Source organism: Planococcus citri, chromosome 3, assembly GCF_950023065.1.
Source record: "Planococcus citri chromosome 3, ihPlaCitr1.1, whole genome shotgun sequence".
Lineage (NCBI taxonomy): Eukaryota > Metazoa > Arthropoda > Insecta > Hemiptera > Pseudococcidae > Planococcus > Planococcus citri.
This window is the reverse complement of record NC_088679.1, coordinates 78,218,144-78,244,584: the sequence shown is the minus strand read 5'-3', so window position 1 is coordinate 78,244,584 and position 26,441 is coordinate 78,218,144. Positions and strand designations below refer to the sequence as shown.

Sequence of the window (26,441 nt, the reverse complement as noted above, 5' to 3'; positions counted from 1 at the left end):
TGGTTTTACGACAAACAATCGAAAAGAATCAACAACAAAACTTGCCTGAACATTTTTTCGATTTTTTTGAAATTTTTGAATTGATAAAACTTTCGCAGCTTGTAGATAAGCGAATTCGGATTTGCGCTCGCGGTCGTGTTATGTAAAGTTTGTTCGTTGATAAGCTTATTTGCAAAGCTCTAATTTATTACACTCGTTACAACGTTCGTACGATAGTTTACTTTGTTTCTGGGTTCAACAGATTGGAATTTTTCGTCGCCTATCACGACTAGACTCGTTCATACAAAGAAGTTATTCTCGTGTTTGGTAAGTATACATTTTTCATCGCTAAAATCAAATTTTAACGCTTCATTTTTACAGGTTTTAATATTCTAAATCGAATTCGGCATTCGTGCTTTACGATCTCAATCAGTGTTCTCGGTGCAAGATGCAGGTTCCAATTTCAATTTCAATTTCATCCATTCGAATTTTTTTTATCGGGTCGACGTAGTAGATAACAAAAGAATAATCAGTTCGTCGTGAGGTTTTTATCCTTTTTTCGTATCATTTTTTTATGGGAAAATTCGATGATTCAGTATATCACGATGTGTAATTCGGTCGATGGAATGCGATGACTAATACCAGTTCAGAACAAAGAGACCATCTGTGTGTGATGAAATTCCAAGATCCTTATCAACTGGCTGGAATATTCGAGTATCTTCGTTAGGCGTTTGTTTACGTTTGGTATTCCAGTTCCAGAGTTCCAGTATCTTCGACGTTCTGATAAAGCTCGCCTGGAATCGGTTTCTGCCCAGCGTTCTCTACACCATATCAATCAGTATCGTAGGACCGAACAAAATAATTCGTTCGAAAATTCAAAATCAATCTGTTGATATTTTCGTCGGCGTTCGTATGCCCTTTTACATGTCTAGACATGCTGACAGAGATAGGCATGTATTCGAAGTAGTAGGTTTCCATGAAAATTGTGTACATATTCGAGTACATTATTGCGTGCTAGGTTGCCTAAAGGTGATAATCGGAATATTTTTCCTTTCGATATCAAACGTAAATATGCGACGTTGTTGTTGTGGTAATAGTTATACATAGAGAGAAAAGGGAGGTGTACATTGTACATTTTACGTAGGCAGGTTCAGCTGGTTGGTATATAAAATATTGGTACAGAACCGAATAGTCTGTGATTGTGGTCACAAGTTACGCTAGGTTGATAGTCGGGTTAGTGTTGTGACTTGCGAGTGGGCTGTCGATGTTGACGCGTTCTTACAACAGTTCTGCTTTTTTATTTTATTTTTCGTACATACATCACAATAATATAAAGTTGTTAGTTTTGTTGTTGAAAGTTTGCTAATTCGGTTTATCTTTTATGTAAATAGAAGACGGGCGCGAGCTCAAAGCCATTCTTTCGCACACTAATTGATTTCGTAATTGGTAAAAAAAAAATCATTGTGAAAGGTATTAATTGGCCACCGTCGATAGAATTTTTCACAATAATCTCGCTGACCAGCGTTATTTCAATTTTTTTTTCTTTATTCTTCGTACTTGTGCTATACTATAGTTGGTTAATTCGGTATAATTAGAAGCTTAATGGTGTCGCGATTTCAGTTACTATAAGACTCAGTTACCTAAGTGTTTACCTGTTGTACCTACCTGTGTGTGTACTAATTACTCGTGTCATTAGTTTCGTTATTCGTAATCGTCGTTGCTCTCCAGTGTTTAACTTTGGGTAAGTTTATTCTTCTCTCTTAAGAGCATTTTATTGTAATATTTACTACTCGTACTTAATTCTGCGATGATAATCTCTCAGTCTCACTCGAATCAAGGTCTCTCGGTTCGAAATTCCAAGTGTGAACGTTCGCAGGTGAAATACCAGTCTGAAACGAATCAATATTTCATCGAAAACTCACACACGACAACGTGCGAAATAATTATTGATTTATTTCCTGAATTTTTTTTCATTTTTTATTTCAACGACAAATCTCTCTGTATGAGAAAAACCAACCGAGTGAAAAAAAATCAATAAACTGTCTAGAGAGATAGGTTATGCACAAAGCAGATGATAGGCGTTCTTCTTGTTATCTTTATGAAAGGTTCGGTTCGTTCGTGTATTATCATTTCGGAAAATCTGATTTACATCGGTATAAAGATGTAGAAATAGTGAAAGATATGGCAGGGTTGATTATTTTTTCTCTAATTACGTAGGTATCTAATTTGTTCAGCTTGTAAACTTGTTGATTAATTAACGATAATTGAGATATAGTTTAGGTAGGTATTTAGATCAAGTCTGCTGCAAAAAGTCTCTCATATGCAAATTCTACTCAGGCCCTTCAAAAATATAACTTTTCTCTCCCCCCCCCCACAAAAAAAAGGTGGACAAGAGTCCTATTTTTCAGTCAGTTCAGCAAATTTTCAAATTAATGCTTTCACATTACAATAATAATATGTACTTTCGAATTGGAAAATTATTCATGGTTTAATTCGATCACTCAAAGCTGGAGGGGATGGTGGGGGGGGGGGGTGTTGAAGTATTAAAAAATGTTTGGAGTTGATGACGAGGAAATTTTTCAATTTGAACGAGCTTGTGATTTTTGAAAATGACCAAAATTTTTGCTCCCCAAATTAAAATTTTGATTTTTGACGATTTTTTTGAAACTCAAAATTGATTATTTTTCAGAAATGTTGCTTTTTTTCGAAAAATGTAAGTATATTTATTCTTTGAAAATGACCTAGGTTTGTCCTGAAACAAATATCAATTCCCTCGAACCGAATTTCCCCATTTTTGGTCCTTCTGGAGGCTCCAGCGCGATTTTAGATTTCTACAGAATTTGAAAATTTCTCTGAAAAGCGAAGAAATTTATTTGGGCAGCTAAAAATGAAGTTGTGATTTATTCTCGACCTACACCTAACGAGTTTATCTACTTACTTGTTTCCTAATTTCCAGGGGGACACTTCTAGTGGATTTTTTTACCAGAATTTTTCACTTCTCGATTTGATTGAAATCAAGCTAAATTGAAAGAACATGTCCTAAAACTTCCAAACTTGAAATTTCAGTACCTAAAATTCATTTTATGGATTATTGGCAAATTTTTGAAAATTTGAAAAAAATTGTTTCAAGGGCAATTTTGGAATTTTTTCATGAAATTGCTGGTTTTTTTTTTTTTTTTTTTTTTTTTTTGAGTGAAATAAAGTAAGTAATATGAATAATTTCTTCAATTCAACTCCCATATATGGTTTTGGGACATTCTGGTACTTTCAGCGATTTTTAAATTTTTTTCCAGGAATTTCAAATTGCTCTGGAAGTTTTAAAAATAAACTTCTGCTCCAATCTTTGGTCGATGCTTATCCTGCATCCAATGAACCGGTTTGTGGAGTTCATTTTTAGTCTTTCCAGAGCGATTTGAAAAAATTCTGGAAAAAATTAAATTTATTGCTGGAAGCTCCAGAATGGTCTAAAATTACTATTTTTCGAATGTATGGGATCTGAATTGAAGGCATTTCCAACTTTGGTTCACTTTAGTCAAAAATTTATATTTCAGAAAAAAATTCAAAAATTACCCCAACAAACGGTTTTTTAAAAATTTTTTGAGTTTTCAAAAAATCCAAAAATGATTCTCATCTGTTGATGGTTCTTTTTTGGGGGGGGGAGAGGGGGAGTTGGGACAAGCTCTTTTGATCTAGCATAGTTTTATTCAAATCGTAAAGTGTGAGTTCAATGGACTCTCTTGTAAAAAAAATTCAAAAAATCATAAATTTTCCAGGAAATGGTCCAAAAATCTACAAAACAGCATAAAAAAATCACTGAAAATTTCATGTCACTTTTCATTGAAATGGATGGAATTGTCTCGTCTGAAATAGTTTTCGAGAATTTTGTCATTTTGAGTCATTCTGGAGCCTCCAGCTCGATTTTCAATTTCTCCAGATGGCATCGAAATTAATTTTGGCAGCTAAAAGTCGAGCTGTGGTTTATTCTCGACCTATTTGATGAGTTTATCTACATTTGGTCTGATTTCCAGGTGGACACCTCCGTTGCTTCTGTGCAACTTTTTAAAAGCAGAATGAAAAAATTCAAAAAAAACAAAACTCTTATGTTGGGAAGGAATTTTTTGAAATTTTTGAGAATGGCTTAGTTTTGACTAAAACCAACCCTTCAAGTACGAATTTCACTATTTCGAGTCATTCTGGAGCCTCCAGCGGAATTTTCGATTTTTCCAGAATTTTAAATTTTCTCCAGAAAGCAAGAAAATTAATTTGAACACCTAAAAGTCGACTTGTGGCTCATTCCAGACACATTTAACGAGTGTATTCAAATTTTGTTCAATTTTCAGACGCACACTTCAACTGTATTTTTTTCCCAGATTGATTTGAGTATTTTAATGATAACTGGAGAATGCTGGTCAAAAAACACCCTCGATATGCCCACCTGAAAATCGGCTAAAATAATTTTACATCGCTTCAAACCGGTTGAGAATAAGCCACAACTCAATTTTTCCCGCCAAAATAATATTTTCCACGCTTTTTAGAAAAATCAAAAATCACGCTGGAGCCTCCAAAATGACCAAAAATTGTGAAATTGAGTTCGAGAGAGTCTATATTACTGTTACAAGATTAATTTTCATAATTTTTATTGACTAAATACAACACTTTTTTGAACAAGACATGATATTGAACTTTCAAAAATTCGCCAAAAATCGAAAAATTAATTTGAACAGCTGAAATTTTGGTCATGGGAGTGTCAGATTATGTTCTTATTCAAGAAGTCGTGGTCCCCTTCAAATCATAGACTCAAACTTCGAAAGTTTCCCTTGATGAGATCAAAAATGAGGCCCATTTAAGGATCAAATGCATAAGATGCCTCGTATACAATTTTCTCCACCATCTGTCAGAGTCATTTTTTTGCTTTTTTTCAAACTTTTGTGGACGTGAGCTCGAAATAGAAAAAATTTTTGACCTTCTGATACCACTCTTCTGTAATCATAGATAAACCTTTGCGTAGAGAAAGCTCATTTGATGGAAAATTACTATCAAAAAAATGTCAATCGGTTGGTTTTGACCGTAATTAGTGAACAGTGATGTTATAACTCTTGGTAATTGGTATAATGGCAAACCTCAGGGTTATAAAAGACCGATGGTCCAGTCGTATTTATTGACCATTAGAGGGACGTGTGCCATAAAACCAATGGACTATCAACCTATCACAATTCTCTGTCTTTTGTTTGCTAAAGTCGAGAGTATTTCTGTAGGTACACTCGAATGCAATGCTACTATACTATACGACCACGTTTGAGCGCACTTGTTGCATAATCAACGCATACCGATTAGGTATTTGTAATATGCACAGCGGCGTTATCGTGTCAGGGGACTGGCTTTAGAGTATTTATACGGATACCTACCTAATGTGTGAAATGTTGCGATGAACTGGCTCCACAGCTGATGGTTTACTCTCCTATGTGTGTGTGTAGTGAGGTACATAAGTGTACTGTAGAGTGTAGATATTATGCGTATGTATTACCACCACAAACGTATAGCCCATATACCTGATTACTTATTCACTTAGTGACCTACACCCGACTACCCCATTACCTATATTTGATACCTTGTGTGTTATAAGATACCATAACCATAATCATACCATACGTATAAATGCTCTGGAGCAGGAAATCGCTAATAGGCTATCTTTAGAGAGATTTTGGATAGGTTTGGTTGCATTTAAACTTGACGTGTGTATTATATTATGCTGGCTGGGAGTGTTTGTTTGGGATATTTTAAGCTCGTGAGTGCGTAAGAGTCATCGAGACACGTGTTGAATAATCAATTAGTATACTTTAACGATCGGTTCGCGATTGTTTGGTGAAATAATTGTTAAAGTAAAGGTCTATGGTTTGTCAATATGTCATCATGGCTAGTGGAAAGGAAGAATAGAAAGGGTTAAGGAGTCGTAAATAATTTCGAGTGTTTCTGTGCTGGTTTTTATTTTATTTTTTATGTGGTATTATGTATTTTGGAGTGTTGAATTCCATAAAAAATTATCCCTATTGAAACCTCGTGAAAATACTGCAATTTTCTCATTCTTGAAGGAAATGATCATGCTTTACGATGTGAGAAATTTCGTGCTGTGAAATTTTGTATCTCTTCAATTTTTCCGGAGGACCGTTATTTTTTATCGAAAATCGAATTTTATGGAATGAAAAGATTGAAAAAAAAATTCAAATTTTTCATCGCCAATATTTAATTGAATTTGAACATCAACTTGAGCTGAAAATATGTATTTTTAAAAGCCTGAAAAAAATCTGAAAACGTTATTGAATGAACTCAGCTATAGAGGAGTAAAATTGATACTCAGAATTTTCCAGTCTCTTCCTTATTTTGGAGTGGCAGCAAATTCAGTCCAATTCAGGATGCACCTTAAGAACTATTTGGGGGGAGGGGGGAATAGTATCCGAACATTATTGGATTTTTTCAAATTTTCTGATCATTTCTGGGGATGGAAAAATGTTTGAAAAAACCTTAGTTGGAAGGGGTAGGGGTTGGCATTTTTTTTGCTAACAAGTACCAAAAAATTTGGTGGTGTGATCCTTTAGTGGGCTAAATTCTATTTTTTTCAATTTTGGCAGGTTTAGAAAATTCTAATTTGACCTGTCAATAACATCAAAATCTGACTCAATCGAGGTAGAAAACTGATATTTAAATTTGAATCCTATCTTAAGCCTTTCAAATTGTTTGGAGCCAAGTTTGAGCAAATTTGGAGTCTCCAGCGAAATTCTAAGCTCACGATTTTGAAAAAATGCATTCAAAATGAGTGAAATGAAATTTTAGCCAACCCTACTAAATCAGATTAATTAATCTTGTGAATTTTTCCAACGAATCTCCAAGCAGAAGAATCAAAACTGACAATTTTTGCAAAAGGTGAAATCGATTTTCAAAGTAGGTAATTAAATGAAATTTGCAATAGAATATGAGTCGTCGGAAAAAAAAATGAATCTTGGGTCGAATAATCGTGATTCATTATATTCGAATAAGAGCCAGTAGCACAATGCAGGTTTAAATTTTGGTTTAGCTGAACTTGGTTTAAATCTTGAACCAGGTTCAACTTCTGTAGCGTTGCACAACATTGGTTCAGGTTTAGATTAACTATAGTCTGTTCACCAAAAGAAGGTACCGAGTCTAAACGAAAAGTTTTGTATTTTCAGCCAAATATTTGCGTTGCAAATTCACTGAAAACTGAGGGTGCGTTTACTGTAAAGTACAAAACACATTATCATGTTACATAAATTGAAAAAGTATGTGGAATGAAGTACAAATTCTGATCTGGAATGAAATGAAATATTGAATAGGGGTATTTAGTTGAAATGAAATAGGAAAATTGACGTGAAAATGAAATGTAGTATTGAAAATTTGAATAATCTCTTGCTGTTTATTGTAAGCGTACCTCGAATTCTCAATGATGGCCTCAATCGCAGTGCAAATATTTGGCCGCAAACAGAAAATTTTCTGTTCAGCTCGGTACCTTCTTTTGGTGAACAGACTATAATCCTTCGATTAACGCGTCATTCAACCAAATTTTGTCGTAATTATTGTTGGCTATGTCCGTGATATCACTTATATCAATGTTTTGGAGTGATTTTTGATTACATATTTTTATTGATTAGAAATATCTTACGATTGGAAACAAAGTTCCAATTTTTGAATAAATTAAAAAAAATAAATATTCTCGAACGAATAGTTGACTGGATTTAATTTTTTTGCTGCAGGAAATTAATTTGTTTGAGGTAAAATGTCCAATTTTGAACAATAGTCATCAAATTTTTCAGTGTGGTGGTTATGTGATTCGAAATTTTAAATTCAACAATATTATTCTTGTTTTTTGTCATTCAATGTAAGTAATTATACTTTGTCTTTGTTGAAAGTTGGTATTATTTGAAGTTATCAGTTTCCATTTGCAAAATAATCAGTAATCACACAACTTGAAACAACCAATGAACACGCGCCGATTTGTTAATCCTAGGTTAACCTCCGAAAATTGAGGAGTTAAGTAAAACCTGGTTTAAGCTGCAAAAAAAGTTTAATCGTCCATTGTGCTACACAGCATTTTAGTTAAACCAGAGTTAACCTACAACTCTGGTTTAAACCTGCATTGTGCTACTGGCCCTAAGTCCTGTTCAATGGTAAGAGCGATTCGTGGAATTTTGACCTACTAATCGCCCCAACACCGGTTAAATTTTCTAAAAAAATATGAACTATTGAAAAATATACCTGCTTTTTTTCATTCGTGTTGAAAATGACTCTCAAAACGTATTTTAGTTTGGAATATGGCTGCCTAATCTTCCTCTTGAAGATTCTAGGTTTTTTTTTTGACAAATTTGGTCCCAAAAAATACACTTTTTTCATCTGTTTCAAAAGAGGGTCCTAAAAATGCCTCGGTAATTGGAATACTCGTATTATTACTTGAAAAAAAGATTCCCAGAGTTGTGGCTTACTCAATCTCTCTTATGGAGATTCTAGACTTTTTTTGAATTTCAAGGTATTTTTTTGAAAAAGTTTGACCCAGAAAATACATTGTTTCTCACAGGTGTCGAAAGATGCCCCAAAAATGTGTCTTAGAAAGAAGATTCCCTGAATTATGGCTGACCGATCCTCCCTTCAGACTTTTTTTTTTGATTTCAAGGCATTTTTTTGGAAAAGTTTGACCCCGAAAGTACATACATTTGTTTATCACAGGTGTCGAAAGAGGCCTCAAAAATGTGTCTTAAAAAGACGATATGGCAGACCAATCCTCCCTTTCAAAGATTTATATGGACAATTTTTTTTGGAAAATTTGAGGCCAAAAAGTAGATATGTACATTTTAAAATGTTTAATATTGAAAGAGGTTCTTGAAACGATGTAAATATGGTCTGAAGAAAATATTCCCCCAAGGTTTTAGCTGCCCAATTTTTCCTTTGGAAATTTTATAACATCTTCGTTTTTTCTTTCTCAGGTTTAAAGAGGCCCTCTCAAAGCGCAGGTGATAAGAATATGACGTAGAAAGAGAATTTTAGCCAAGTTAATAGCAAACCGATCGCTCTCTCAAAAATTTTGGGGCATTAAAAAACAAAAAAAATTGGGCCCCAAAAATTTTTTTTTTCAAGTGTCCAGAGAAACTCTCATAATGAGTTAGTACTCAGAATAAGATTTGCAAAAAAAAATACTCCAGTTGCAGCTGCTCAATCCCTTCCTTTAGAGATTTTAGGGCATTTTTTTTTGGAAAATTTGGATCCTAAAAACTCACTTTTTTTCATTCAGGTTGAAAGAGGGCCTCAAAATGCGTTAGCAGTTAGACCTTGACCTAGAAAAAAAATTCTTGGAGTTGTGTGGTTGCCTTATTCTTTTTGGAGAGTTTTTCGAAGTAAATTTGGACCTAAAAAATTACACTTTTTTCTCACTCATGTCGTGAGAGCTCCTCAAAACGAGTTGGTATCTATAATAATAAGATAGAAAGATGATTCCAACCGTTGTAGTCGTCCAAACGCATATTTTAGGGTTCTGGAGCATTTTTTGGAAAAAATGGTATCTCTAAAAAATGCGACAATTTTTACCTACTTCGAAATTGGGACTGCAATAATGTTTTGTATAATCCAGATGTGACCAGAGATGGATTTTTCGGGGAAAATGAGATTTTTCATTTGTGCGATTTTTGTACTACTCGAAAGGAAAAAGTCCTGCGAGATTCTCATTTTTAAAATTTAGGGAGCTATTTTTTTTTACTAAGGGGGAGGGGCTACTCCATAAGTTTTCATACTCATTGAAAAAACGAAAAAATTGGTTACTGAGTGAATGACGTAGAGATTATCTTGTAATTTATCATGATCGAGTATTTCGAATTCTATAAAATGCCAGGAGGAAGGGGGGGGGGGTACAGTATTGAATATTTTTTCATAATTATAAAAATAAATTTCAACTTTCAAAATTAGTAACAATTTCAATTCATATATTTTAGTTGCAGTACTTATGGCTTATGCTTTTAAGATGTAGAGAAATTACAAACATTCAAATTTATGCAAATTATACCAAGAAGTTGAAATGCAATTACGAAGAGAAATTGCTCAAAAATCGTCCAGTTTGCAAAATTGCCTTATCGACAATTACATCGAATTCAATTATTGCATAATTTACCATTTTTTGTGAAAATGTATAAGAAAAAAAATTGAAGCAAAAACTGAAACTTGTGAAGTTGGCAAAAATGAATTAATTTCGTTATATTATATCGTCGAACATCGACGAATGACGTCCATCCCAACGAATTGGTAATATGTGTAGGAAATTTTATTCTAAAATCGCATCTCTTTATCATCGGCTTCTGATATATTAATGAAAAATTCATACCTATCGTAAGTGTATTTATTTGTGAAATTATTCGCTGAAAAAATCAATGAACGAAAACGAAACACGACCACACAATGATAACACTTTGACCGTCAGTCAGATAAATAGTATTTTGAACTTTGGAATCTCATCTATGCTCTCGATATATACGCAAGTGTACTCGTGCACTTTTTCCTATTTTAACCTTTTACATCGGCGTATAATTTATTTCAATTATGACGCGATAATTGGCATCGTTAATGCTTTTTGTCCTATCGTGTTCATCATCATTCATCATCGTTTTTTTTCCCTTATCATTATCTCGTATATGTATGTACAGCATAGAGAATTTGTTTATTTTGTAGTCGAAAATTTAGCAAATATTCGCGTCGTAGGGCGTAGGGTCATCGACGACGATGGTAATTTTTCGCCTTATCTTTTTGTTATCGAAATGTATTAATTGCTCGACGTTTCGACGAATTAGCTCAGCTGCTATAAGTAAGTCGTCGATAATTCTACCGAAGCTTCTTATACGTACGTACTTATGATAGGTAGGTACTCGAAGTTCATTTAATGATTAAGTTACATTGCATTCGTGCTCGCGAATTACAATACGATGATCCATCGGCACGAAATTGGCCTTATATGTCGTGGTTTTTTTTCTTTACGTTCAGATTCTCTTCGAGTCTACGAAGCGACAGTAATTGATGACTAGGCTCGCTGTTTTTTTTTTTTTTTTTTTTTTTCATGTAACGATATCACGTTTGAGGAATAAATAGTGACTCGACATTAAAAACAAATAGAGGTCGGGGAAGTCTGTACATTCGTAAAAAAAATGCATACTTATTCAGGAAATTGCGAATAATAGGCAGGTTAGGGAAGTCATTTTCGAGCCTGTAAAGAACCGAGCAAATTTGCCAAAATGTAGAATATCGAGTACGTCTACGTAGGTACCTAATTTACGAAATATTGTTTTGGGTCGTTAAAGAGTCGTAAAAATTGATTTTTATAAAACAGCCGAAGGTAATTGAACTCTGCGAATATTGTTCGTGTTTGCGGAAAACGTAATATATGGTTATTTGTTTGAAGAAAATTGAAGGCCATTTTTTTTTTGACAAACTGAAGTTGTGACAGCTGAGAAAATATGAAAATACCTACATAATTCAATGTGGAAGAATTTTTGAAATTTTTGTTACAAACGTGTATGATTTTAATTGGATTTTTAAAAGCTCTTGATGTTTTTTGTGATGGTATTTTCGACTAACTTGGCGAATAATTATGTTTATAATATGGGATGAGGTCTAACTAAAAACTGAGTAGGAGGGGGGGGGGCATTCTGAGAAATTCTCATCTGGGAACCTCAAGTTAACTCTACCTGAATTCGAGTTTTTCTTTTCTTAAAATTTTAGGAACTGTACTTTGCTGATGTACAAAAAAATAGGAGTCCATCACTCCTGCTTATCTTGATTTTCCTACTTAGACTCTGGTTTTTTACCAACATTGCAAAAAAGCCCCCTTATTGGGCGAAATTTACGAAAAATTTTGCTTTTTTCCCCCCTATTAAACCAAAAAAAAGCACTATTTTTTTGTCAGAATTGCAATAAAAATCTGTTTTTTGTAAAAAAATCCTATTGTGAAAATTGCTGTTTTGCCAAAAGTTCTGTATTTCGTTAAAATCGCCATCAGTCGCATTTTTTTTACTATAATTGCGAAAAAAGGCCTGTTTTTGTCCAAATCTCTGAAAAGTTCTAATTTGCTTGAATTTCAAAAAGTCCTGTTTGTTAAAACTGCGAAAAAAGTCCCATTTTTGGTTAAAGTTGCAAAGAAGGGTGGTTTCTTTTGACAGAATTGTCAAAAAGTTCTGTTTTTTGTTAAAATTGCAAAAAAAACTCATGTTTTGGTTAAAATTGTTGAAAAACGATCATTTTTTGTCAAAATTGATGAATTAAAAGTGTTTCCATTTGTTTGGTCAAAATTTTAGAGAAAGCCCAGTTTTTTGGTCAAAATTTGTGTTTTTTTGTATCTAGGTGAAAAATTTCTGTTTTTTTTTTTTTTTTTTTTTTTGTTAAAGTGTCAGTTCGAAGCCATTATTTTCTTATCAAACATATCCAAAACAGTCAAACTTTTCATAAAAATTTTAAAAGGAGTCTTGTTTTTGAGTCAAGTTGAAGAGAAGTGCTGTTTTTTTTGTTTAAATTTCAACAAAAAAAACTCGTGTTTTGGTCGAAATAGCAAAGAAAGTTGTTCTTGTCAAAATTGGTAAAAAATCCACCTCTTTTGGTCAAAATTGCTAGAAAATGTTGTTGGTTTAAAAGTGCCAAAAAGTCGTAGTTCTTTGCCAAAGTTGCAATAAAAAGCCTTGTTTCTTTTGCTAAACTTCCGGAAAGAGTTCTACATTTCATCAACATTGCAAAAAAGTTTTATTTTTTTTGTAAAAGTTGTAAAAAAGTGGCTTTTTTTGGTCAAAATTGCAAAGAATTTCTGTTTTGTTGTTGAAATTGAGAAAATCTCATTTTTTGATCGATTTTGCCAAAAAAATTTTTTGATCAATTTTGACAAAAACATTTTTTTGGATCAATTTTGAGAAAAATTTTTTTTATCAATTTTGGCAAAAAAATAATTTTTTTGTCAGAATTGCCAAAAAAGTTTGTTGATACTTATTTTGCCAAAATTTCAAAAAAAAAACTTTTTTTTGTTAAATTTTGCCAAAAAAGTTGTGTTTTGTATTAAAATTGCAAAAAATTACGAGAAAATCCAGTCGTTGTTTGGAAAATGTGAAAAAGTCCTGTTGAAAGTTGCAATAAAAAGCCCTGTTTCTTTTATTAAAATTGCAAGCCCTTTTTTACCGAAATTCCGGAAAAAGTCTTACTTTTCATCAACGTTGCAAGAAAGTTTTTTTTTTTTTTTTGTAAAAGTTGTAAAAAAGTAGATTTTTTTGGTCAATACTGCAACAAATTTCTGTTTTGTTGTTAAAATTGAAAAAATCTCACTTTTTGATCGATTTTGCCAAAAAAAAATTTTTGATCAATTTTGACAAAAACATTTTTCTGGATCGATTTTAAGAAAAAATTTTTTTTGTCAATTTTGGCAAAAAAATCATTTTTTTGATCAATTCTGGCAAACAAATCATTTTTTTTGATCAATTTTGGCAAACAAATATTTTTTTTTGTTAGAATTGCCAAAAAATCTTGTTGATACGTATTTTGCCAACATTTCAAAAAAAAGAACTTTTTTGATCACAGCTTTTAAATGAAAACTGCAAGGATTTTGTCATCATAAATTTTCATCAATCTGCAAAACTGTCAAAATTTTGAAAGCTCGTATCCCCAAACTCATTGACCTTTGTGCTAACTTGTATGCAGATATTCAAAGATAATTAACAAGAAAATTCAAAATCTGTGATTAAAATTTAAAAAACTTAAAATATGTAGAACTTTTCGTGATGAGTGCAAAAAGTTGAAAAAGCACCATTTTCATAATTTGAAGAAAAAAAATTCCATTGAAGATTTTTTTTGAGATTCTTCTCTGTGCCAAACTAATTTTCAGAATGGAATCTGAACACTTCTTGGTCTACAAAGGTTCCAAATTTGGATCTAAATTACACAGAAAAAAGTAATTGAAAAGCGTGTGCTAAAATTTCAAATATGACCTCGCAGTGCCCTTTCAGACTCCCTGAGTAATTTTTTGTAGTTTTCATATAAAACACAACTTTCTTTTGGCAAACTTTTTTTGAAAAAATGGTTTTTTGTAATAGTGAGATTTTCTTTTTGACAATTTTCACCCAAAAAAATGAGATTTTTTCACGAGTCTTCAAATTTTTACAGTTTTGCAGATTAATTAAAATTTCGAGGTCCTTCCCATTCAAAAATGAATTTCTCATACTACATAAAAGCCCTACAACCTCCTAATTTTGAAAGAGATGAAGAGCTAAATATTGTGAAATGAATAACTTCTTGAATAAAATTTTCTCTTTTGTACCTATACTTAATCTGTTGAGAAAATATCAACATTCGCCCACTCTAAGGAAAATTTGAACACAAGAAAACAAAAATATTTATCTAATAGTACATACGATGCTGGTCCTCGTTATCTGCATTCCGAGTAAGTAATGGAGTTTTAATGAAGAACCCGAGGGGCAGGGGGAGGGAGGAAGGATGGAGGTTGAACGTAGTTGCACTGACGTAAAACAACGATGACACCTTATTATGACTGAAGTACGAGTTGTTTTCAAAACGAAAGTTCAGGGTGCCAAAAGTTGGATTGTTGGTAATGCAGCTTGCGTCAGTCAGTTTTTTTTTCAATGAGCTTATCTCTTTTCACCTTTCTACTTGTGTAATGCAATGAAATACATATATGAGTATAGGCTTAGTAGATATGTAAAAAGGAAGTGTACTTAGGACAAGTTGAAATTACTTGTTCTCTAAGTAGTATGTACTGCATGATAATCACAATCATATTATCAATTTGGCTGGTTTTTCTTTTCCGTTTTTAGTTACTTATCAGTTTCCGTTTTATTTTTTGTTTGTTTGTTTGGTTTTTTTTTTTTACTTTTAATTTATGTAAGTAGATATATTTTTCACGTATTAAGATGGTGTGTAGGTTTCGTGGTATACGGAAAAGTCTGGTTTTATTTACCTGCCGCTAATACACGATCGCCTTGTAGAAGTTTAGCTTTACATGCTGCTCTGGCGGTGGTGCCAGCAACGGAGAGAGGCAGAAGCGTATGCTTACATCAAGTTGAAGGTCATACGTTGACGCGGCCCGTCGTACGTAGCTTAAAATTTGTCGTTGTTGTTGTTGCTGGTTTTATTACCTCGTTGTGTATGTATTTTTCGCGACCGGTAAATCGTACTAAATAGCGAAAGAGATTCAATATTATGCTGTGGGTCATGGGTGTTTCGTGTAACAAAGTACTTGATGAGCGAGTGCATCGGTGCCAAAGTTACGTGATGATTATTCGCGATTAGGGGCAATTTAGGGGAAATGGAGACGAGGAGAGAATGCAGAGAAATGAGGATACCAAATTTTTCCAGAGTACTTGAGCCCATAAATACTGTGTTACTCATGTAGGGTTGTCAAAGTTTCAATTTTTTTGAGAAAATTGCAGAAAGTTTACTTGGCTAGAATTTTGCGATTTTTTTTGGTTCTTTGTGTTGAAGGTGAGCCTTGAAAATTTATGAAAATCAAGGCGTAGAATAAAATTCCAACTTGGAAGCTTTCAAAAAAAAAATGCATAAAATTACTCAATCCCAATTGTAATTTCAATTTACCTGTTTATTTATTTTTTTGGAAAATTGAGAAGGGGGAATCGAATTGAGATATTTACGCGCTCTTTCAACCAAAGCGGCCCCTTTGTGAGTTTTTGACCAATCTTTTGTGTTTTCTTATTGCCCAAGATACCTACATATTTATGTATTACGTGACCTAATTTCGCATGCAACTTACATATTTATGATTTTACATGTGTTACAGAATTGATTAAGCGCCGCTGTACCTGCCTATACTAATTTGCAAGTTGATATCATATGGTAAGGTGAGGCAGCCCCCCCGAAGACGCGAGTAATTCACTCACAAGTCACAAGCGAAACATCGGAGTTTTGAGTAAAGATGGCGGAAGCTCATTCAGCTGTGGCGTTTTCGTTCGCCGTTACTCACGAAGGATGGGATGTGAATTTCGACCGAGAAGTACTGCGATTGGTCGTCGCTTCGGGAATGCGATCGTGGAAGAAGAGATTCCTTCGTTTTCAGGTTCGTTTTATGGAAATTTAGCATTCGTTGTTGATTATATTTTTATTTTTAGTAGGTAATGAGATGTATAGTTTGAGAACCACTGAACTGGTTCTACTTGAATTTGTATAATTTCTATTTAAATTCGGCGAGAAGGAAAATTGTATGATTTTTTTGAACACTCTGTAGTCGACGTTCCGCTGTTTTTGCTGCGAATTTTGGAAGTTTTTGTAGCGTTTAATCTAGACTGGTTAAAAACACTGGGATTTTTTTTTCAAATTCAGTAATTCGAATTACAAAATTTTTTTTCGATTTTGTTTGTTTGTAAAAGTAAGGAAACTGATTGAAAAAAAAAGATTTAGCCATTTTGTAGAGGAGCAGCGAAGATGGGAAAGTCGAAATTTCAAAGTCACCTCGAATGACGATAAACACATTTCAAATTGCCAAAAACTGATAAAATTCTAGTAAAATTTACGAAAACTTGAAAAAACCTGCATGAAGCATGATTAAATAATCTGTTGAAATGATTTATATAAAAACAGAAATGTCTTCATAACCATTGCAAAACACCAAAAGCTTGTAAAACTTCATCAAAATTGGCGTATAGCAGATAGCTTTATAAAAAGTATTAAAATGGCATAAAAATATTTTTAAAAGCATCAAAATCCTTAAAATTACCAAAAAGTTGTGAAATTTTATCAAAATTTGGCAAAATTTTTGAAGAATTACATAAAACATAGTTGAAATGGCAATAAAATTTCAAAAAAATTGGAGAAAATTCAGTGAAAATTGCACGAAATGTCATTGAAACATGTTTAAAATGACTTAAAAATACTTTGAAAGTATTATAATCATTGTACAATATTACCACAAATTTATTTAAATACTGTAAAACAATCTGAAGCGATTTTAAATATGTATTCCATAATATAACGTTACCTTAATGCAAAATCTGTGTATGTCCATCCAAAAAAAGTACAATTTTACACATCACTGATAAAGTTCGGATACGCTCGGAAGAGTTCATTGAGTTTGGATTGAACATCAGGTTAGCTTCTTGCATCTTCCATGGTGCATTTTTATTGCACTCAGATGCAAATTTTTCAATTAAGGGCATCCCAGAGTCTTATCAGTGACCCAAAAAGGCAATTTTTTTTGGATAAAGGGGCACTAACGATGATTCACATTGCTCGGAATTGAGTACATGAAGAAGAAGAAAATATAAATGAACAATAAAAACAGCATGTTACATTCTACATGTTAGAGAAATTAGAAGAGAATGAATAAAAATTTCATTATAATTGATACCAAGTCTTTGTGATTGCCTTTAACAGCCAGTCACGCTCTGTACTAGGGTGGTTCATGTAACATTTTTTTTGAAATCTCAAGGTCTTACCCCCTAATTTTGTTCCTTTTGATGAAAAAAAGACACCATAAAATTTTTGTTGAAAAATATTAATATTTAGAGGTTGCGCACAAGCGTTGAATGTTGAGAGCAATGAGGGTGCGCACACATAATACTTCCCACGGCAACACCGCGGGAAACGCAAGGAAGCTTGATGTGGTTGATTCGGTGCAACTATACTGAGAGCAGTATCCCCACCACAACTTATTAAGTGATACTAATTTTTCTTAGATTTTTAAAACAACCATTCCAAAGTATTGATTATGATTTTTTGGCTGTAGAATACATTTGGACCTGAATTTGGAATTTAGAAATCGAAAAATTCCATTTTTATAAGGTAACAGCTTTAAAATTAATAATAGTCAATAAAACATCAACTTGAGAGTCTTGAAGTGCTGAATCTTATAAAATATTCATATTTGAATGTAAATTTATCCTACATGTACATTTTTTCCCTTCAATTAACAAGTAGAATAGAATAGGTAGTAATACATACAACTAGAGCTGAAAACGGATACGCTACCCGCTAACTGGTATCTGGTTAGAATACCGGCTAAACCCGCTAGTGGTTGTATTGGGTTGATTCGGGTATAGATAGTAGCATATAGCGAGCACAACCTGAATGTTTTCGCACTTGGTCTGCGCACGCACCCCAAAATTTGATAATGCGTAAGTGGGAGGAGTTACTCTTCGACACCTGTCGTTTGTATGTGTGATTGACATTTGACATGATTGATGACAATGATGATGTCATGCCAGTACACAGGCTACGCATTCAATGCGCTACTAGTTATATCGTGAACCGGTGCGACATTTTTTCAACTCGCTACCTGCTACTAGCGAGAAGTGAGAATTTACAATACGGGTACAGTAGTTATCCGCTGTCAGCGAGTACCATTTTCAGCTCTACATACAACCTTAAATTTATACTTTTTTCTTTACTTTTGAAATCTTTTGTATTTCCTCCACATAAAAACATAAACTAAGATGACATAAAAAAAATTAAAATCATCAACAATTTTCAAAAAATGATTAAAGTTTTGTTCAACTTTACTAATGATTGATAAAATTCGAGCAAAATTTAACAATAAATAACAAAAACTGTGTAAAATATGGTTAAAATTCAATGTAATGACGAAGCATTGAAAAAACTTTAAAATCATCCAATATTTGCCCACAACATGATAAAACCATTTCAAGAATGAAATATTATAAAAAGCATTATTAATCCATTAGAATTGATAAAAAATAATCAAATTCATCCAAATTTATCAACAATTGCATTAAATATTGTTACCTAAATTGTATTTAAATTGTTGAAAAATTACCTAAAAGTATTTAAATTTCAGTAAAATTGAACAAAATATAGCAAAAATTGCATACAACAATGCTAAAACTTGTTGAAATGACAAAAATGAATCAAAATTGATGAAATTCATAATTTTTAAATCAGATCTTTATTTGCTTATAAAATTTCCAAAAGTAATCAAAGTCGAATAAAATTCAGCAAAAATTACAAATTCATTTGAATCACGAATCAAATCACAGAATTTTTTATCCGAATAGTATTCCAATCCTCTTCTTCTTCCTCCCCCCTCTAAAATAAATATTTCGATTTGGAGCCTTAGAGACTTGAAACGGGCTAAAAAATAATATTTAAAATGAAAAGCTTCTAAATTTTTCAAATTTTTTGTGGCTTTGCACACAGCTGTAAAAAAGTGACATGACAACAAAATTTTTGAAAATGAACAAATTTTGGTATGCTAAAAAATAGCCAACAATTTTTATTTGTATTTAAACCGAGTTTAAACCATGATGGTGCAACTAGCCCTTAACTCGACAATTTTTGGAGGTTAACCTAGGATTAACAAATGGGTGTGTGTTCATTGGTTGTTTTAAGTTGTGTGATTACTGATTATTTTGCAAATGGTAACTGATAACTTCAAATAATACCAACTTTCGACAAAGACGAAGTATAATATTACTTACATTGAATGACAAAAAACAAGAATAATATTGTTGAATGTAAAATCTTGATCTTGAATCACATCACCACCATACTGAAAAATTTGATAAATATTGTTCAAAATTGGACATTTTACCTCAAACAAATTAATTTTTCTGCAGCAAAAAAATTAAATCTAGTCAACTATTCGTTCAAGAATATTTATTTTTTTAAATTAATTCAAAAATTAAAACCTTGTTTCCAATTGTAAGATATTTCTAATCATTAAAAATATGTAATCAAAAATCACTCCAAAACATTGATATCACAGAAATAACCAACGATAATTGTGACGAAATTTGGTTAAATGACGCGTTAATTGAAGGATTAGTTAATCTAAACCTGAACCAATGTTGTGCAACGCTGCAGAAGTTGAACCAGGTTCAAGATTTAAACTATATAAGTTCAGCTAAACCAAAATTTAAACCTGCATTGTGCTACTGGCTCTGAGTCGAGTACTGATTTTTCAAATTTCGTGACATTTCAACCCCCCCTTCCTATCCTCACAACTAACCATGGCATCCATATATCCCTACTGACTCGAGGTACCCCACCAGGTAAATTTTCCTTGTTTAAAAATATTTTTGGTGCTCATACTCCCTTCAAATTGATCTTGAAGGAGTCAAAATCATTCTGCAAGGTTTTCTTTTTACGTATTGTTCGGTTTTTTGGCCCAAGAAGTCCACAGTGTAATGCCAGAATATGACTAAAAAAAAACTGAAAAACTATTTTGAAAATTTTCTGGGCTTTAATTTCGTTTCCTTCTATATTATTTCATCAGTTCGTCTCAAGATACTGATGCCCCAAGTAAAATTGGATTTCGTACTTCAATTCTCTTTTCGAAAAAATTCTTGAAATAAAACGATTTAGCTATTTTAGGGGGGGGGGTGAATATTTAAACTTTCAAAATAGGAGTCACCTTAACCCCCTTCTTGTGATCGGTGTGGATTGATTAATAATATTCGTCGTTGATGACGCTTGAAAAATTTCTCCCCCTCCTCGTTACTGCTTTTTGAGTGCTTGAAAAATCTGAAAAATTGAAAAATAAGTTAGTCGGGAAAAGATCAGGGAAAATTATGTTTTTGAAAGCCCTGATTTATTTGGAAAGTTCTTAATTTTAGAGAAATGCAAAGCTGATGAAGTCTTCACGATCCTTTTTCATTCAATAGACATTTCGATTTGTTGTCCTAGCTTTTGAAAAAGGTGAGGGAGTGAGGAGGCGAGGACTCCAGAGAACTTCGGATTGACCTGATTTTTTTTGAAAAATGAACCCTCTGAGGTGTTTGAAGAACCTTCGATTATACAGTCTAGGTTTTCATTCCCGTTACTCTTCTTTGAACACGCTTTAAAAGCTCGATAAATATTCCCACCATTTTGAATTAAATTATGGGAAATGTGATTAATTTGTATTGTACTTGTATAAGCGAAACAATTTTAAAATTTTTAGATATGTACATATGTACCTACCTACTTACTGATGAGAAAAAAGTACTAATTATCGACCGAGGTGATCAATTGTTACATTGTATTACTAGTTGATTAAGGTACACGACAAAACGATGTATTTGCATTTTACAACGGTAACATAAATGTCAAAATGGTCATAACTTGATAATTTTATCGCTGTAAAAAATTAAAGACGATGCATAATGAAAAAAAAAGATAAATTTTATTTCACTTCGATAGCAATTTTTTCTGACACCATCTTCGAAGCACTAAAAGTACAAAACCATAAATTATTATGATAGTATGTATGTGTGTGTGTTATATCTACTAGGTGCTTTCATACTTCCTTTTCTTATTTTTCAAGTTTAAGTTACTTACTATTCCGACAAGCTTATTCGGTTTTAAAATAAACTACATTATCGTGTAACTACTTTTGATGCTCGATGCTTTTGACACATTAAGTGTTTAGTTCAGAGTACTACACCTGTACAGTTAGCTCACTAAAAAAATATATATATACAAAATACTAACCTATACTACACTAAATATAAAACAATGTCAACGCTGTTGGGTAGTGTGTATTCGTACGTTATATTCATTTGCCTTGACAAATGAACGCAGCTCATCGCATCGCGTCGTTGGCAACAACGTCAATTAACTAGAAAATGTAAAGGTCAAATACTATACCGAATACTGTACAGCGAACGTCGCATTTTTCTCAAAACAAAACAACATTGTTCGCTATTCGCAATTTGAGAGACAATTACATTATACATACATATAATCGACCAATGAACGCGTGCACATGAAAAGGAAGCAAATGATATGTCCAAACTCGTGTAATCAATCTGAATTATGATAAACAGGTACAGGTGTTTCGTTTGTTTCTGTAAAATGTATCACGTTACTGTTGCTGAAGAGGATGAGGGGGGGGGGGGGGTAAATCGTGAAGCTCTGAGTGATTTTTTTTTTCATTTTTTTTGAAATTTCCAAGTCACAAATCAGAATGAATTGTTAGTTGACGACCGTCAAAAGTGTTATTGACTTCGTGTGAGAACCTACTTTAAGTTTAATTAAGATGATTTAAATGAAAAAGTGTCCTCGATCGGCGATGTAAAAAAGCATCGTGCGAAGTATAAATATAATTTTTTTCTTCTTGAACTTACACCAGGTTGGCCTTCATTTTGAAATTTTACTTTTTTGCGCTTCCACTTCCTCTCTTCACTCAGAAACTGTTCAGTTTTATGATGAAATCATTTCCTTTTTTTAAATATTGATTTTACTTTAATTTCAAAAAAAGTTGTACCAAAAGTTCCCCCCCCCCCTCTCCTAAAAAATAACAATAAAAATCAATAGATTCAAAAATTTTCCAACTTTGCGTAAACGTTATCTGAGTTACCCCCTTTTCAAGAAAACTCACCCCCTGGTTCCCCAAACTACGTTAGATCCTTTGAATAAGGCCCCTCCCCCTTCCCGGTTGACAAAAATCAAAAAAATCAAATCAAAAGTTGAACTCTGTAAAAAAAAAGTTGACAGTTTTTTTCATTTCTGGTCAGCATTTTTTTGAATAGCTCGCCCCCTTTTTTCAAGACAAAATATCTCTCAAAAATGATACAAAAACGCTAACAACAAAAAAACAAAAAACAGAAAAAGCAATGCAATTATTACAGAAATTTACTAAAAAGTATCAAAGTTACTGCAAATCTTGATAAAATTTGTTGAAAAAATATGATAAAAAAACACCAAAATGCATAAAAATCAAAGACAATCAACAAAAAAATATGACAATTTTAGCAAATTTTGGCGAAACTTGACAAAAATTGCAAAAAAAATATTGTCATCTTGTTGAAATATTTTTGAAAAACTGAAAAAAAAAACAATAAAATTTTAGAAAATGACCAAAAATTAATGAAACTTTTGTTCATATTGACAAAATTGAGCAAAAATTGCATTAAAGTGTTGAAAAAATATGATAAAAAAACACCAAAAAGCATAAAAACCAATGAAAATTAACCAAAAAAAAAAAAAAAATGAAATTTCAGCAAATTTTGGCAAAACTTGATAACAAATTGCAAAAAAAATATTGTCAATTATTTTTAAAAAACTGAAAAAATACAATAAAATTTTTAAAATGTCCAAAAACTAATAAAATTGACAAAATTTAGCAAAAATTGCATTTGTTGTGAAAATATGATAAAAAAACACCAAAAAGCACAAAAGTCAATGAAAATCTACAAAAAAAAAAATTTAATTTCCGCAAACTTTCGGCAAAACTTGATAAAAATTTCAAAAAAATAGTGTCAACTTGAAAAAAAAAACATCAAAATTAATTGAAAATCGCCAATAACTATTAAAATTTCTGATCGTGACAAAAATTGCATAAAAATTCTTAAAAGAACATGTTGAAAATATGAAAAAACAGCATAAAAAAAATGTTTAAATCAATGAAATTCAACAAAGAATTTTCTGCAAAATTTGACAAAACTTTATAAAAATTGCATAATATATTAATTTCCAGAAAACTGTTTTAAAATGCTCAATTTAAAAACCACGTGGAAAAGAAACATTAAAATTACTGTAAATTATCAAAATGTGACGAAATTTTGGTGAAATGTGACCAAATGTAACGAAAATTGTGAGAAGAAACTTTGACTTTGAAACATAAATACATAGACATCAAAATCACTTTAAATCAATTTTCAAAAAATGACCCAAATTCCATGAAATTGAGTAAAAATCACATGAAACAATGCACTGGTGAAATTTTAATGAGATATTTGGCAAAAAGTGCATCAAAGTGAGGAAAAAAAATTACATGGAATAAAAACACGAAAAAAAAACAATAAAATTTATGAAAAATTACTTAAAAGTAAGCTAATTTTAGTTAAATTTAACAAAATGTTGGAAAAATTACCTTAAATACTCGTATTGTTGAAGTTTTTCTAAATAATAAAAAAAAGCAATGAAGCAAGAAAAAATCACTTCAAAACGATTCTAAAAAAATGATGAACTTTTATCAAAATCTCTTCCATTCTTAAGCACCGCTACAACTTTGGTATTTTTTGGGGGGGGAGGGGGGGAGAGGGGAATTTTTCTTATTGTACCTTTGAAAATTCTTCTAAATACCCCTTTTTCAAGAAAAAAATCCAACTTGCTCCCCTAATTAATGTTGGTCCCCTCCCCTTGTATGGAGCCTCTTAGAGTTGAATTCTTTTTTTTTTAAACAATGGAAAATAAATTCTAAACATTTTTTGAAAAATTATCGTTTTTGGTCAAAATGCTTTTAACTAATCTCCAAAAAAAAAAGGTCTCCAAAATGTTGAGAAATTCTCAGTTCTAAATTGACAGAGACTGATTTTGGCAAAATTGTGTGGAATTGATCAAATGGATCATGCAATAACAAGCTCCAAAAGCATTCATATTTATGCTAAAATCAATTTGGACAGTTTTTATGGCACTTTTTCAAAAATCTGAAATTTCCAAAATATGACTAAAGGCTCCAGATAATGACTTGGAATCACCTTCAATAAACTCAGCTAGTTGAAATCGAGGTATTAAAATTAATTTCAGCTTTACAAAATTTGGGAAAATTTCCATGAAAAAATGTTCCGAAGGCTCCAGAACTGCTCAAAACAGCTCGAAACCATTTCCAATCGATTCGTGGGGTCGAAAATTGCAAATGTTCTAAATTTCAGCTTTCTAGATAAATTTTTGGAAAATTTTGATTTTTTTCCATTTTAGCTCAGATTTTTGGTTTTTAAAAATTGACCAAAAATTAAAAAATGAACTCAAGCCGTTGAAACTTTGGCTGGTGATGTATTTTTACGTGCTCTCCATTTATCTTTGCCTGGTTTAAACAATTTTCTGTGGTGGATTTCTCCCTTGTGACTGAATGAATCAAGATTATCGAAAATTTGAAAAAAAAACTTTTTTTAAACACTGTATGCAATTTAATGCATTGTGAAATGCACGTGCTGAGTTCCATACTGGTATCTCCTCATGTCTCTCCTCATTTTTCATCGGATACCTCCTGTAATTTTAAATGGAATCCCTTAATTGCATTTTCATTCTTTCCTCTATACACTCGTACTCGCACATGCATTCATTGTCAGTAGGAAAAAGTGAAAGTTTCATGTTATGTTGTTTATGAAACACACTGCACGTGGCTCTCATCATTGTAATAACAATATCATGGTCAGCTGTCTGCGTAGTCGCATACTTAGTCGCCTACGAATGAAAAACTTTGTCTGTTGATGATGTCGTATAGTGTATAGTCGAGTGAAATCAATTTTTTGAAATTTTTTACTGGCTGGCCGTTAACCTTGAAAGAGTTGTATACTCGTATTTGCCCCTACCCGTGTCCCCTTCCTCGTCGTATTTCGCGCAGTTGTTCGTTAAGTCATAAGAGTCATAAGTGTGTAATGTGAACCAAACGTATGGTATTTTTTGCACGATTTCAGGCTGTGTTGAGGCTGCTTGTGCTTGTGCTTCGTTGAACTGGTATTACTTTGCAGCAGCTGTTGGTTCACCCATGTAATTATATCGTTTCCGTAAATAAAGTCATACTTACTAGTTACCAGTACGAACATGCTACAGATTTGTTGTTTGACGGTCGTGCCGGTATCATTTATCATTTTAGCGAAGAGTTTCGCTGGCTGAAATTGGGTGTAGTTTTACGAAATTTTCCTCATTTTGACAATATTTTAGATGGGATATTCGAGTACTGTGGCGTAATTGCGAACAATACATACGCGAGCTATTATGCATACCATAATGCAGTATTATTGCTCGTATAGACGTGTGACATTGATGTGAAATTAAACGATTACTCGTATGACCGAGCTTATACAGAAATAGACTGCGTTCAAAAGTTCCCATTTACTTATTGATTATTAATTGATAAGTCGTTCTTTTTTAAACTGATGGTATTTTTAATGAAATTGTTCAAGCAAGCTGACACATTTTGTTAGCTTGTTTACTCGGTCTCGATTGGTTGTTGGTCTGTTTAAAGATGCTGGTGCGGTGTTTGCGTATATTACTCATTTTTATAATGTGTTTTGCTTTTACGCCGGAGGAAATGTTAAGCTAACTACGTTGAATATAAAATATAAAAAATTAACGCTCGTAAACAAATACTTACCTTCATAGATATACCTAGACAGAAAGAACTATTATCAATACATTGTGTTTTGCGATTTGGCAAGTCGTCTCGCGTTCGTTGTTTCCATATTTAAGTATCAATTTCATAGATTTATCTACTTCAGAAAATATGTAATTGGTTTGGTAAACATGTTTTAGTAATGGATGGATTTGAATTTTGATGTAAGTATTTTGTAAAAAAAAAAACACAGACTACTCGGTGTGAGGGAGGCGAGGAGTCAAAATTTCAAAAATGTTAAATGGCATGTGAACTTGTGAAGTATCCAAATAGGGGAAGGGCTCAAATGTCACTGTGAGATTATCTCCCAAGTCTAAATTTGACTTGCTCTATTTCGTTGAAAAAGCCAAATGTGTCTGGTAATTGGGTT

The 26,441-nt window shown here is 32.4% G+C and overlaps 1 protein-coding gene and 1 long non-coding RNA gene across 4 annotated transcripts in view; one reads left to right on the top strand and one right to left on the bottom strand.

The window, feature by feature from the left end:
- The first annotated feature begins 96 nt into the window (after positions 1–96).
- The window catches only part of whd (carnitine O-palmitoyltransferase whd), a 65,071-nt gene continuing 38,726 nt past the window's right edge, over positions 97–26,441 (top strand). The window contains exons 1-2 of one of the 3 annotated variants that reach the window (XM_065355535.1): positions 97–306; positions 15,803–16,078. In XM_065355535.1, the coding sequence (XP_065211607.1) occupies positions 15,938–16,078 (141 nt within the window). In that variant the 5' untranslated portion in view covers positions 97–306; positions 15,803–15,937. Of the gene's footprint in view, positions 307–1,155; positions 1,721–15,802; positions 16,079–26,441 lie in introns of those variants that run through there. The other 2 variants (XM_065355534.1, XM_065355537.1) reach the window with 2 other exon arrangements.
- LOC135839485 (uncharacterized) lies at positions 21,115–21,711 on the bottom strand. Its single transcript, XR_010557605.1, has 2 exons — positions 21,292–21,711; positions 21,115–21,182 (listed from the first exon to the last, which is right to left on the bottom strand). It is a non-coding gene; the product is annotated as an uncharacterized LOC135839485 (long non-coding RNA).